Consider the following 14,199-nt stretch of genomic DNA (forward strand, 5'->3'; position numbering starts at 1 on the left):
GAGCTCCAAATGGATCAGCAAGCAAAAAAACATCTCCAGGAGGAGTTTGATGCATCTTTAGAGGAAAAAGATCAGCATATCAGTGTTCTCCAGACTCAGGTAAAAGATTAAAAGAAAAGAGTGGAATTTTTAGATAAAGAATAATTAAAGGGGTTTTGATGGGATATCTCACAGGTTCCAGATGTTACAAAATGGCCTATTTTTGAAACTCTTGCTTTTCCTTAGTTATTTTTCAGTATAATTTTTTTTTTAAAGATTTTATTTATTTATTTGACAGAGCTAGAGACAGCCAGCGAGAGAGGGAACACAAGCAAGGGAAGTGGGAGAGGAAGAAGCAGGCTCCCAGCAGAGGAGCCTGATGTGGGGCTCGATCCCATAACGCCGGGATCACGCCCTGAGCCGAAGGCAGACACTTAACCGCTGTGCCACCCAGGCGCCCCTCAGTATAATTTTTTAATGTGTCTTTTGGCTAACTATGATATCATTGAAAATAGCAAATATAAAAATCAACTGCATTGGGAGTAAACATTTTATTTTGATTTTTCCTCCCACTATAGTGAACAAGAATATCTTTTACTCTGTTCCCTCCGTGTTTTAAAGAAAGTACTACTATAAGAAACTATAGTTTCTCTCTCTCTCTTTCTCTCTCTTTTTTTTTTTAGAGAGAGAGCGAGTGTCTGAGAATTGGGGGGAGGGGGTTCGCACAGAGGGAGGAGGAGACTCTTAAGCAGTCTCCATGCCCAGCACAGAGCCAGAAGCAGGGTTTAGTCTCACAACCCTGAGATCATGTACTGTGCTGAAACCAAGAGTCAGACACTTAACCAACTGAGCCACCCAGGCGCCCCTCATTTTTTTTTTCTAAGGCACGTTTCTTTTTTAGGTTTCTCTGCTGAAACAGCGGTTACGAAATGGCCCGATGCATGTTGATTTACCGAAACCATTCCCTCAGATGGAACCACAGGCTGAAGGTGTCTCTAAAGAGAACACAGACAGTGATATAGAGCCAGTTGGTAAGCTTCATGTTGTCCCAAGGTGAATTTAAAAACTAGAGGAGGATGTTGACAGTTTCCAGGGCATGCTGTGGGCTGAGGTAGAAGCCCCCCAAGAGAATGCTGCGAGAGTTTTTGTTGCTTTGTGTCTTTGCTTGTTGTTGTTCTTCAGGAGAACAAAGCTAAGTGTTTTAAGACTTGAAAGTCTGTGAGTGGCACCACGTTGTAATTAAAATTCATTCTAAATTCATTCTAGTGTTCTCTTCAGTAGCACATATACTAAAATTCATTATATTACACTATTGTATTGATAGCAGTAGCTAGACTTCATATAAACAGGTCAGTTCTGTTTAAGATTAATGAATTTGCTATTTTCATTGTTTGGCTACTTCAGTTTTTTGTGTTTTTTTTTTAAAGATTTTTATTTATTTGGCAGACAGAGAGAGGGGGAACACAAGCAAGGGTAGTGGGAGAGGGAGAAGCAGGCTTCCCACTGAGCAGGTAGCCTGATGTGGAGCTCGATGCGGGGCTCGATCACAGGACCCTGGGATCATGACCTGAGCCGAAGGCAGACACTTAATGACTTAGCCACCCAGGTGCCCCAGCTATTTCAGTTTTTAAGTAATGTTGCTTATGTACTTCTACATTCAAAGATATCTGTGTTTGTTCTATTATTTGCTTTCTAATTAGAAAGGAATAGTTAAATTTTGTCTCAAAATCCAATTATAGCCCTCCATACTCTTTGAGGTTTTAAGGTACATATTCAGTAAAATTCCCACTTTTTATTTACTGGCTCTTTCTCTCAGAGATATTTATAATAAACTTTTAGTCCAGCCAGAGCCAGAGCAAGATGCTGAGCAGCTGTCTGAGCAACCGGGCTATGAAGGGTCCTGAAATTCCCTTAGGGTATGAAAACTTAACTCATACCTGTTTGGAGAACTCTTCCCAGGGACAGATTAGAATGCATTGGAAAAAATTCTTCATTCATCCTTTTGGGATGGGAGCCAGGACACAGAGGGCACTTTTGAATAACAAAAGATGGTCATCAAACTGTTTTTTAAGGAGAGTGAATTCAGTTAATGTTAGTTGACTACTGAGTGTGCCATTTGGGGTAGGGCTGAATCATAGGGAGGTGACCGTGCTTCTCAGTGTCTTCGGAGGCAGATGATACAGATAGTGAGTGAGAGTCGAGGTTGGGAAGGGTACCCCTCCCTTCTCCGTCTGACTCAGGGGATAGTGGAGTACTGGGGTGAGAATACATCCCTGTGTGCTAACAGATAACTGTTCCCAGAGAGCCTTCTGTTCCTTACTGACCACCCTTGCCTGTGCTGCTTTATTGTTGATAGTGGTAGATGGAGCTTCTGCTAAAACACTGGAGGTACTTCAGCAGAGAGTTAAGCGGCAAGAGAATCTCCTGCAGCGTTGTAAGGAAACAATTCAGTCACATAAGGAACAGTGTGCGCTATTAACCAGTGAAAAAGAAGCCCTGCAAGAACAACTAGATGAGAGGCTTCAAGAGCTAGAAAAAATGAAGGTAAAAGAGCAAATGGGTTTGGTGTCTGTAACCCTGTAAAGCTAGATCCACAGGTCCCAGCGTGGCCTTCACCTCCCTCCTCTGCAGAGCCTTCCCCTTCCTCCATAGACAGCATGGAGACGACTCCCAAGTGCCCTGGGCTTCATAGCACTTGCACCATCCTTTTCATATGTCCTGTATACTTTCCTTTTACTGGACTGAGAAATAGCCAAATTAGATAAAATGTTTAGAGTTCTCATATAGGAGAAGCTTTATTAGAGATGGAAATGAATTTTTAAAATTTTTTTAGGAGCTTCATATGGCTGAGAAGACTAAACTTATCACTCAGTTGCGTGATGCAAAGAACTTAATTGAACAGCTTGAACAAGATAAGGTAAACCAATAAACCTTATGATACTAAAATTTGTCAAATTTTAGGATTCCCTTTTGGAAGCAGTTAGAAGCATTTAGGCTTATTACTTTCCAAAGTTACTATAGCTGCTTCCATGAAAAATCTTTTTGTTGTAATTTTGAAATTTAAGTAATGGTTAGCATTAGTTGTGTATCATGTGAAGCTGATTCTCTCTGATTTTTTGATCCCAGTCAGCATTTTGATTTATAGATTAGAATAACTATTGCAAAAGAAATCTGTTTACAGTACCTAACTACTTTAAAGAGAAAAGTTGAATTTTTTATAGTTAAGGCATTACTAAATGTGAATAATATTAAGTATTGTCTTCAACGGAAACAGGTTAATCTCTCAGATAAATTGCTGCTTTACAGCTGTAGTATTTTAAGTGGCCATGCAATTAAGAACATGTTAGAGCTGTTCTGCTTTTGAAATGTATTAGCAGTCTTTTCATTCTATGATGTCATTTTGCTAGATTCTACTCCTCACACTTCATGAAGGCCTGCTTAGAAAAAGTGAACCCACCACCTAGCTTCAAAGTTAACATCTCAGGGCTAATGTTTTATCTGTACGTGCCCAGCCCTTATTATCCTCAACCCAGAATTTACTTTGTTAGTAGAGCAAATCCAAGAAATCTCATAATTTCTTACATAAGTATTTTGATGTAGTTTTAAAATAAAAGACTCTTTTTATTTTTATAAAAATGTAACTACATTATCATGATCACATCTAAAAATTTAATAATTCCTTAGTACCATCAGCTATCTAGTCAGTTTCAGATTTGCCTGTTGTCTCATACTTTTTTCCATTTTTTTGAATCAAGATCTAAGTAAGTTTCTTTCATTGTAATTAGTTGATATGACTCTTAAGATTTCTTTTAATCTATAGGTTCCATTGCCTCTCTCTCTCCGTGTCTCTTTTTCTCCATTGTGATTTGCTTTTTGACGTAACTGAAGACCAGCGATCTTGTTTTGAAATTTTGTGTAATCCCCACTTACCTGGTCTTTATCTTTCTATTAATATGGGCCATCTGGAAGAGTCCCTAAACCAAGGTTTGACAAACCCTGCAAGTAAAGTAATAATCTTCTTAAGACCACAAAATAGCTGTCACAAAATCTTATTTTTCAAGAGACAAGTTGAACCACCCTATTTTTTGTTGCAAATGACTGATTCAGGATATAATATTTGATTCTTTTCCCCCCTAGTGACCTTCATTTTATGGGTAGATTGTCCAGAGAGTGGGAAGACAGTAGCAGTTAGCAAATTGGAGGAGTGGGGGTGCCTTACGACAGTAGTGAGGAGTGGCGGTGGGACCAGAGACTGTCACAAGAGAAACGAGAAAAAGCAGGTAGATCTGTACCACAGTCTTGGCCCATCTTCGTGGCAGAAGTGAACTTCCACCCTCAGTAGCCTCTGAGGCTCTCCCCATGTTCCAGCGCAGATCAATAGCATAGTTCATGGTGGCCCTGAGCCAAGTCCAAAAGGCTATATTTTGTTCATTATAAACTGTTTACTAAGATAGGGAAAATTATAGCAAACATTTATAGAAAGATTATAAAGTAAATCTTTTAATACTCACAAGACTAAACTTTCTTTAAAATAATTTTTTATAGTAACAAATAATCCTGATCTGCCGAGGAACCAGAATTGTGATACTCTGTTGTGTAGTATAGAGTGCAGAACACAGACTTCGGTTTGTGAAATGCTAAAATAATTCTAATGCTGTACTTAGTAAGAGATATTATGTTTTCTGCCTTTTAAGTAAGTTTGGTATGTGCTGTTGATGATGCAGTTTTGTTATTCAAATGCTTTAGTGTCTGCACTTCCGTCTAGGGAATGGTAATAGCAGAGACAAAACGTCAGATGCATGAAACCCTGGAAATGAAAGAAGAAGAAATTGCTCAACTCCGTAGTCGCATCAAACAGATGACTACCCAGGGAGAGGAGTTACGGGAACAGAAAGAAAAGTCTGAAAGAGCTGGTAAGAACTCAGGGATTATTTGTTTTATGTTAGAACTCAAAAGTCATGTAAAGTACTGACCAACCAACATTTAGAAAAATTAGTTAAATATTGATACTGATACAGAGATTCTGTGTAAGATGCTGAACTGTTCCTTAGAGGGCGCAGGGGCTGGTAAACTACGGCCTATGAGTAAATCTAGCCCATGCATGGCCTATGTGTAGGACTCTCAAGCTTAGAATGTTTTTTACATTTTTATGTAGTTGAAAAAAAGAAGAAGAATATGTGACAGAGACCATACGTAGCCTGCAAAGCGAAAAATATTTACCATCTGGCCCTTTATAGAAACGTTTGCGGACTACTGCCTTGGAGTATCAAAATTCAGGTTTACGATTTTGGAACTCTCCAAGTAGGCACAGCATAGTATATATTAAATAAATACTACCTTATAGATAGATGCTTCAGGGTAAACAAAAGGGTAAACAAAAAATATAAGGTAGAGTATAAAGAAAGTATAAGATAAGCCTTTTAACATAACAGCATTGTGTTTTCAAAATAAATGCTAGGCTATGAAAGTGTGGAGACCAACATAGTATTCCACAAGGTATGATACTGAGTAATGCCAAGAAAGAGAGGAGAGGGCAGAGTGAATGAGCATTTCAGGTTAGTGAGGGTGTGAGTTTTGAGTTGGGCCTCGAGGAATGAATAGAATGGGATCTAACCAGAGAGGTGGGGGCAACACATATTCCAGTTACTACAAGGTCATTGCAGGCACAGTGACTACAGTGGATGTATGAATCAGCTGCTAACAGTTCTTGCTCAAGTGGGAAATAAAGTTGAATCTGAAAGAACTGACTGTTAAAATCTTAAAAGGTGAGCAATTGAGCTTAGACTTTGGTGTACAAGGCAACAGGAAACCAGTAATAGGAAAGCATAATGTGACGGAAGCTAGTGTTTTATGTAGACAAGAAAAGAAGTGGGAAGTTAGACCTAAAAGCAAAGGCAGAAATCTGGGCATGAGGGACTGAGAGCTCTGGCCACCTTGGCTGGGATGAATCAAGGAAAGAGAGGAAGAGTAGAATCTGCAGAATTTGGTGTCTGATCAACTTGCAGGGGCAGAAGAATAGTAGAAATCTAAGATGACTCCAAGGTTTTAAGCTTAAGAGACTAATGAATAGTGAGAAGTCAGAACAGGAAATCTAAATGGGGAAGTTGAGGAATGGAGTGAAGTGATGAGTTTACTTAGATACTTTGAATTTTGTCAATCACGAGCTTTCCAAATGAAATTGTCTTATAAGAATTTGGAAAAGAAGCTAGAGCTTTTTTTAAGAGTCGGTAGCCTAAGGTTGAAGGCTGTGATTAAATCTGTAGGAGCGGCTGATTTCTCCAGAAGATTAAGCGTTACAGAGGTAGCGGCCGCAGCGCTGCAGCTGCTGGTACCTTTGAGTGTGTGCACTCTGCCGCTGCCACTACGACTAAGAGCCAGCATGTAGCGTTTTATGCAAGGCTCTGTTATAAATGCTTTACTTGTTGTATTCACTTGCGTGTGTACTTATTTAATCCTCTCAGTTTCTTTGAAATAGGTACTGTTATTACAAATAGGAAAACCCAAGAATGTGGAAGTTAAGTAGCTTGCCTACGTTCATGCACAGAGAATAAGTGTATAGTCAGGACTTCGGTCCAGGCATTTTGAGTCCCGAGTCTCTGCTCTTAACCATAGAGATCTTGAATTTGGCAGAGAGAGATAAATGAGGGGGAAAAAAGTTACCCAAGAAGTCATAGGAATTGTGGGTAGTTATGCTTTGGGGGTACTATAAGAGGCATTTCCAGAAGTGATCTTCGACTTTGGTGAGGATTTCATTCCCAGGATGCAGTTTGAGAAATGATTTTAGAAACCAGATTGTAAGGTTTAAGATGGGAAATGGATCTGGAAGAGAGAGCTAGTTGGTTGATACCAAATGTGCTCATAAAATCTCTTTGCAGTTGTTTTATTAATAAGTGGTTGGGGAATTTAGTTAATGAATTTGTTCCCAATAACCCCAAGAAAATTTCCCTCAGGAGAACATTAATTGACAGCAACTCTCAGAATATAATCTCTGAGGAATTAACCTGAAGCAGTTTGAGAGGTGTGAGACATTGTTAAACAGGTTTGCTTTCAGTGAATAGAAAACCTAATGCATCGTCTCAGCTTCTCACATCAAGCCTTTCCATTTTTAGGGCTGCTTTTGTTGACTAATGTAGCCAGTCAAGAGAAAATAGTGTTGTTTGGGGGATTAAGTTTTCTTTTAAAATTGTAGTGTATCTTGTGGGGAGGTAGCAATCCATGACCCAATATCAAGTTGAAAGAAGTGAGTGACAATCATGGAACACTACGTCAGAAACTAAGGATATACTGTATGGTGACTAACATAACATAATAAAAAATGACTATATAAAAAAAAAAGGTAGACAAAATACACAGTTAATTCACATGTAGGTTAAACATTTATTTCCCAGGCTCCCATTCTAGTCAGTTCATTAGTTAGTACAGCCTTCCTTCTTTTGCTTCTCCAGAACATTAATTTTGTCTTTAAATGCTATTTTCATAAAACTGTATTTTTGTAAATATTTCATAGCTTGTAGGTTGAAACTTTTCTGTTAATAGTACCATAAAAATATCAAAAATTAATAAATGAGAATTATGATTTAGTTATTTAATAAAAACATTAACTTTGGAAAGTCTTTGGATCACACAGTTTTAAGTGCTTTTATAGATATTTTAAGAATTATATTTGTAATCCTAATTATTGGACTGTAACAAAGTTAAAACAGACTCATTCTACAATGAAGACACTGCCTTTTAAATCTATAATGAAAACTGGTCTTGCATAACAACTGCATTTCATCTAATGATCGTAGTTAAGGCTGCACATAACTCTTGAAATATAAAATGTTTAATTGAAATATAAAACGCATATGCCAATTGACAGAAAAATTCCAATTCAGTGCTAAAAGTAGGTACTTTTTTTATGTAAAGGAAGTAGAGTTTCCATAGTCTGTGAACATAATCTGGCTCTTGGAGAATTCTACTCCTCTATGAAATATTTGTCTTTCTCTTTCTTGAATTTAAAATTCAAAGACTAAACATATAAGAGCTCGCCATGGGAAAGAAGCATTAACAGCATTAACATCATTAAAGCTTGTAGTTGTTAAAGATTTTTAAAACTAAATTTGTCTACATAAAACAATTATAAAAGAATATAACCTCTCTTAATTAATTTTCAGTTGTAAAAATTTAACCCTGGTATATTTAGTAGTTCTTGACATGTGGCTATCAGTAGACAAATAACTCACTTTTTTGGCTCACCTATTCTGGCGGTAAATATCCGCTCAACTACATTTCCCACTACTTCCCACTACTTTTCTTGGAAAACAATCTATTGCGCTGGTTCTCATAGTTTATCTAAATGAGCTGTGATGCGTCCCATATGTTGGAGGACACGGAAATCTAAATGTCTCTGATTTTAAAAAGAACAGTTCTGCCATAAAAGATGGAAACTATGTGAATATGGTGATATGCCCACTTTACATTAATCAACATGTGTAGTACTTATTCTGCTCTCTAGAGAACTGTTGGGCATGGTTTTTAAAGCACAACACTATAGCATTCTTGTTTTGTTAAAATTATTTATTTTAGTGAATAAAGAAAACCAAAAACAAATATATTTGTTAGAAGCATTTTACTACCATTGTTGATAGTTTTCCTTTCTAGGTGTCACTTAAGAACAGATGGCCACATCTTCAAGTAATCAGATTTTAAACTTAGAGAGGTCTGGTGATTCAGCTTAAGTGCATAATGCTATATTTTAGATGCTAGGTGTTATTACTAATTGTCTAGAATATTATCTCCTCAGTGCAACACTGGTACAGAATATTAATGTTGCTAAATTTTGCCCTAGGTTTTGGCTGTTCTGTGTGTGTGCATGTGTATGTTTTAAGTGGGGTAGGAGGTGGATGTAGCCATTTATTAATATAATGGATTGCAGAAGCATTGGAACAGAGAGAAAATGAAAGCACATCACTGTTGTTTCAGTACACTTCCATTTAGTCTTTCCTCCAATCCTTATTTTTCTATTATTGTAATCCTTTTGTACATATAGTTTGTATGCTCCTTTTTTTCCAGCTCGCATTATATTGAGTACTTCTACGTGTTGCTAAAGTACTAGCATATTTTAATGGCTGTGTCAGAATGCACGTACGTCACTTACTTAACCATTTTCCTCTTGATCATCATCTAGATTATTTTATATTTTTGCTATTATGAATAATACTCTCACAACTGTGATACAGCTTATTCCGTATTTGAATTTTTCCTCAGGATAAATTCTTACCCATGGACTTCTAGTCTTTTTTGTAAGTTAGTTTTAGGCATTTAAATATAGCTATTACAAAAAACCCACACCAGTGTTAAGTCCCCCGCCCCCCAGTAAATGTTCTTGCCTACAATTTATGCAAAGTGAATAAAATATTCTGTTTGGATTAGGAAAGTTTCCAGAGTGCTTTCCAGAGTATCTTTTGTAAATCCTGTTTCCCTTTCATTTACCCTGTCTTTGCCTAAGTCATGTGTTTTATATGATTGGCTGCATTTAAAAACTTAGATTAACTCATAACATTCTTTGCTTTTTTATTGTCATGTTGTGTTTGTGCAGGAAATAAGTTTTTTATTCATTTGTGTAGTATAGGCCTGGTACATCAAAGACATTCAGTGGAATATATTTATTTGACATTGGAAGGGCCCTCTTAAATAGAATTTATGTATTTAAGTAATATGTAAGATTTATGCATATTTATATAATAAACAAAAATCAGATGTGTATTTAAGTGCTTTGTTAGTTGCTGATAATTTATGTAACAGAGTTTTCTTGGAGTCTTAAGTCTCACAAAACATCTTATTTTTGTGCATCCACACATGCCAATAAGTGAATCATGGTGCCTTTCCCAAGCCTTGTATGAACAGGACTGGGGTAAGGGCTATTTTTTTTTCTTATCATGGGTACTTAGAATAAGCTTTATAAAGAAAATTCCATGTTTCTCAGGCAAAAAAGTATGAATCAAAGTAGAATTTATGTCTGTCATGTTAGATAAGTAATATGTACATATTTTGGCACTAAATGTATACCTGATGGAAAAATTTATTATTTTAAATGGAATTAGATTTTCATTCATTATAGGTGGTTTATTTAATAGCCATATATTTGTGGGTACTTGATATATTTCTACGGTGGCAGCTGTGCATCTTTGTATTTACATATTCATTGTCATCCTGCACTTACGTCCCTGGCAGTGTCAATGTTACTGGAAAGCATAGGAACACATTTCTTTGCTACAGAATCATATTTCCTTTTTTTCTTTCTTTTTTGAGTAAAGTTGACATACAATGTTACATTAGTTTCAGGTGTACAACATAATGATTGGACAAGACTATACGTTATGCTGTGCTCAGCACCCGTGGAGCTCCCATCTGTCACCATGCAGTGCTGTTACAGGACCACTGACTATCAGAATCACATTTTCAATTCAACTAAATTTACTTAGCTTTAGCCTAATATTTTTCAAGATTAGCCTGATGTTTTCAAGGTATTTAATAGTTAAATTTGCATGGTTAATGTAAAGGGGTACATGAAAATTTGGATAAATCTGTAAAAATTTTTAAGTCAAAGCACGGTCAATCTGTAGGATGAATCTTGTTATGAATTTCAGAAAGTGGCTTAAAAAGTAGATTTCCATTGCAAATGTGATACTAAATTTCTAAAGCCCTGATTTATATATAAGTATTGCACTATCTGGTTTGTGCCACTGGGTGGTAGTATTATTTTCATTTTTGTAAACTCTAGACAAGTAGTTTTCAAACTTCTTGATATCAGGGACCTCTTTACACTGTTAAAAGTTACTGAGGATTCCAAAGAGCTTTTGTTTATGTGGGTCACATTTAGTGATATTTACTGTATTAGAAAACAAAACTAAGAAATGAAAAAAATTTTTAGTTCATTTAAAAATAACAATTATAAACCTGTTACATATTAATCTAAATACTTTTATAAAAATTACCTATACTTTCCAAAACAAGATTTAGTGTAAAGAGTGGTCTTGTTTTACATTTTTGCTAATCTCATTGTTTGGCTTAATAAAAGTGGATTTTCATGCTTATTTCTGTGTTTAATCTGTTGTGATATGTTATTTTGGTTGAAATATATAAGGAAAATCTGCCTTTACACAGATATGCAGATATGTATTTAGAAAAAAGAGGCCCTCATAGACCCGCTCAAAGGGCCTCAGGACCCTAGGATCTTTGGACCACACTTTGAAAACTGCTGCTCTAGACTTTTGCTTTTATTCACAAAAGAGGCTTGATGATGGGTGGGAATTCTGATAAACAAAATTGATTTTATTGCTTTCTCTGTTAATTTGCATTTCATTCAATTTGTAGTACTATCTGTGTTTTTGTTTTTAGTTTAATAACAAGCATTTTAGCAGTTTTTTGTTTTTGTTTTTTTTTTTGCTGGGGTAAAGACATGGGCACTGGCTAACTTATTCTTTCTTGATGTGATTAATCAGCTTCTTAGGATCAACAGTTAATCTGCAGGTTGGCAGCCTCTCTGCACTTTTTCATCTATGTTTATTCTGTGCAGAGGAAGTAAAAATGGGTCTTACTATCCTTACAGTCAAGTGTCCTCTGGGATAGTGCAACAACAGTAATGCTCCCTGGATCTCGGAATTCTTTCATTTGTTATTGCAATGGGTAAGGATGTTGAGGATGAGGAGGGACAAAGGTGGTGAAGTGGCAAAAGCAAACATCACATTCTTCCTAGCTTTACCTAAGGTTAATTCCCTATCGCCTGTAACTACGTCAACTGCCTTTGTGAAAAATTGTCTCCGTGTCACCCAGTGCGTGGCTTATGCTTGGCAGATGGCAAACATCCAATCAATGTTTGATGAATGAATGGTTGGATTATTGAGCTGTACATCGCCATCCTTTCCCATTTAATTCTTCTAGTGAGCATTTATCCATTTTTATAATCCCAATGGATGTGACTGAACTTCGTCTGAAGTGGAAAGCGAGGAGCTAGCGATAAAAGGCTTTCCCTGCATTTTCCTTTTGACAGAGGACCATTCTTAAGGTTTATTAAATTTTTGCCTAGAAATATTTTCAAAGTTTTTTTTTTTTTTTTTAATAAAAAGTGCCTGAGATACATTGAATTTTGCTTTGGAAGAACACAGTGTGTTCTTGCAACATTTGGCAGCAGTTCGTGCTTAGCCTTCCCGTTGTGTGTTGTGACTGTAGTTTTCCTGCACTCTCTTGCATGTCGGCAGAGGACTTGTCAGCTGTGGCTGATGCACGCTTTCTTTCTCCCCACTCACTTATCCTTTGTTGGTAATTGGAAGATAAATTATGTAGACATTGACGACATACTTCTTTTACTCACATTAAAATCCTAGGATAGTTTTATTTTGGAAAGTGTGGGAAATTCATCTTCAGAACATTACAGCCAACAGACACCACTTTTCTGTATCTGATGGTTGTAAGATCAGAGGGTGAGATGTTTCTGGTTAGTAAGTAAACACTCAGTATATTCTCCTTCAACATTGAAATGGGATTCATTGTTGGAGGCAGACTTCCTGTAAGGAAGTGGCTTCATTTATGGTACAGTGTAGAATCCAGAATGAGTTCGAAATATGTTTTCTGTGTGTCAATATATGTGATGTGTTTTAATGCCCCCCCCCCCCAATACTTAACATTTCCGTAAAGCAAGGTGGAGATGGAACACAATTGAGTTTTTCTGGTCTGTCAGAGGTATAAGTAACATGCTGTATTTTGTTGAGAGTTAGAAGCCATCAGCAATTGATTGCTTCATAAATTCTGATTTAGTAAGATACATTATTGCCCAGCTGAGCTGGATCAATGTCAGCATTCTTAGAGTTCTTAAAAATAACGCAGGGTAAAGAATGTTCCTTAAATATAATTTTCAAGTTCTGACATCAAGCTAATATAGTTAAGTTGATTAATCATCCGAGGGAAAAGTTGAATGCCTCACTTCTTGCATTTGAATGAGAATGTTGAATTAAAAGATATCAAAGATTTCTTTCTAGGTATAACATTATGTGGTTCTCTGACATGGTAGCAGAAAGTGGGAGAGAGATTAAATTTAGATGAAAAGAACTGTGGAACCAGATCTATCCTACTTTAATCACTGTATGATGGATAATCAAGTGACTTAGGAAAATGATTTTAGTGGATGAAACACTAAAATTAGAATATAATATGGGAGAATATGCTAAAATTTACTTAATGTGGCTAGAAAACTTAATTATTGGAAAGTTATTTCTGAATAGCAGCTTTGTGATGTAGATTTTTCTCAAAAATTCTCAAAAAGTGAGAGCACTGCATCTATTTTTATACTGTATTGGATTGTGGAAAAGTTTTTCATTTAAAACTCAGTTTTGTTAGAAGAGTATCAAAACTACCTTCAGGTTTTCCAGAGCCTAATTTAAGAGATTTCTGTAAAGTGCTTCAAAGTCCTAAAATACAATTTGACATACTGAATAATAATAATGATGAAAAGATAATGGTGACATTCAACCATCAAAAAAGATTGTCATTTCTTTTCCCACTTTTCTGTTTCCCAGATTTAAACCTTCAACACCAACTGAGCAGTAAGCCCTTTGTTACAGAATTTTTCTCCCATAATTGATCACTTATTTCTAAGAAATTAGGAAACTGATTTTTAAATTAGGAAACTAATTTCTTGTTAGTAGCAAGAGGTATTTCTTTATGCTTGACACTAAAATTTATAGTAAAAGAATATCTGAATAAAACAAAAACAAAACTACATTTTTCTTTAAATATTATATTTTCCAACCTAATTATGTCTGAGAATAGATCAGGAATCTTTAAAAATGGTTTCAGCTAATTAATATTCCTTTGTAATTTAGACCTTATTTGAGCATCAGTTTTATCTTTTGGACATATAAAATGAATAAATTGGGCAGGCTTTTTTTTATATCAAAGAAAATGGTTGCTAAAGAAGTTATTTTTTTTTAAATATTGAGCAGAGTAAGTTGTGTTTCCCAGTTGTTACCAGAATTCAGCCTTTCTTTTGTCTTTTTCTGTACTAATACAATTTACCATTAAGAATATGCTATAGAACAGATATTTGTCTTTAGGCATGAAATTCCTGTGCTCAGTCCACCATCTGTTAAGCCCAGTTGTGGTTAGTAAAAGGACTTTACTTTTTGAGATGCCATAGGTTGAAGTTGTACCTTTCTTATACCACTGAGGGTGAAAATGTCT

General features: G+C 36.0%; 1 protein-coding gene across 7 annotated transcripts in view; it reads left to right on the forward strand.

Moving 5' to 3' along the window:
• GOLGA4 (golgin A4) overlaps positions 1-14,199 on the forward strand; it is a 118,048-nt gene that overhangs the window by 49,607 nt on the left and 54,242 nt on the right. For 6 of the 7 annotated variants that reach the window (XM_087870081.1, XM_087870082.1, XM_087870085.1 and 3 more), the window contains 5 exons: positions 1-99; positions 881-1,010; positions 2,336-2,523; positions 2,813-2,896; positions 4,745-4,892. In XM_087870081.1, the coding sequence (XP_087726207.1) occupies positions 1-99; positions 881-1,010; positions 2,336-2,523; positions 2,813-2,896; positions 4,745-4,892 (649 nt within the window). The remainder of the gene's footprint in view (positions 100-880; positions 1,011-2,335; positions 2,524-2,812; positions 2,897-4,744; positions 4,893-14,199) is intronic. The other variant, XM_087870083.1, reaches the window with a different exon arrangement.

The sequence above is a fragment of the Ursus americanus genome, chromosome 20, assembly GCF_024610735.1.
Source record: "Ursus americanus isolate L20-20 chromosome 20, mUrsAme1.1.p, whole genome shotgun sequence".
NCBI classification, from domain to species: Eukaryota; Metazoa; Chordata; class Mammalia; order Carnivora; family Ursidae; genus Ursus; species Ursus americanus.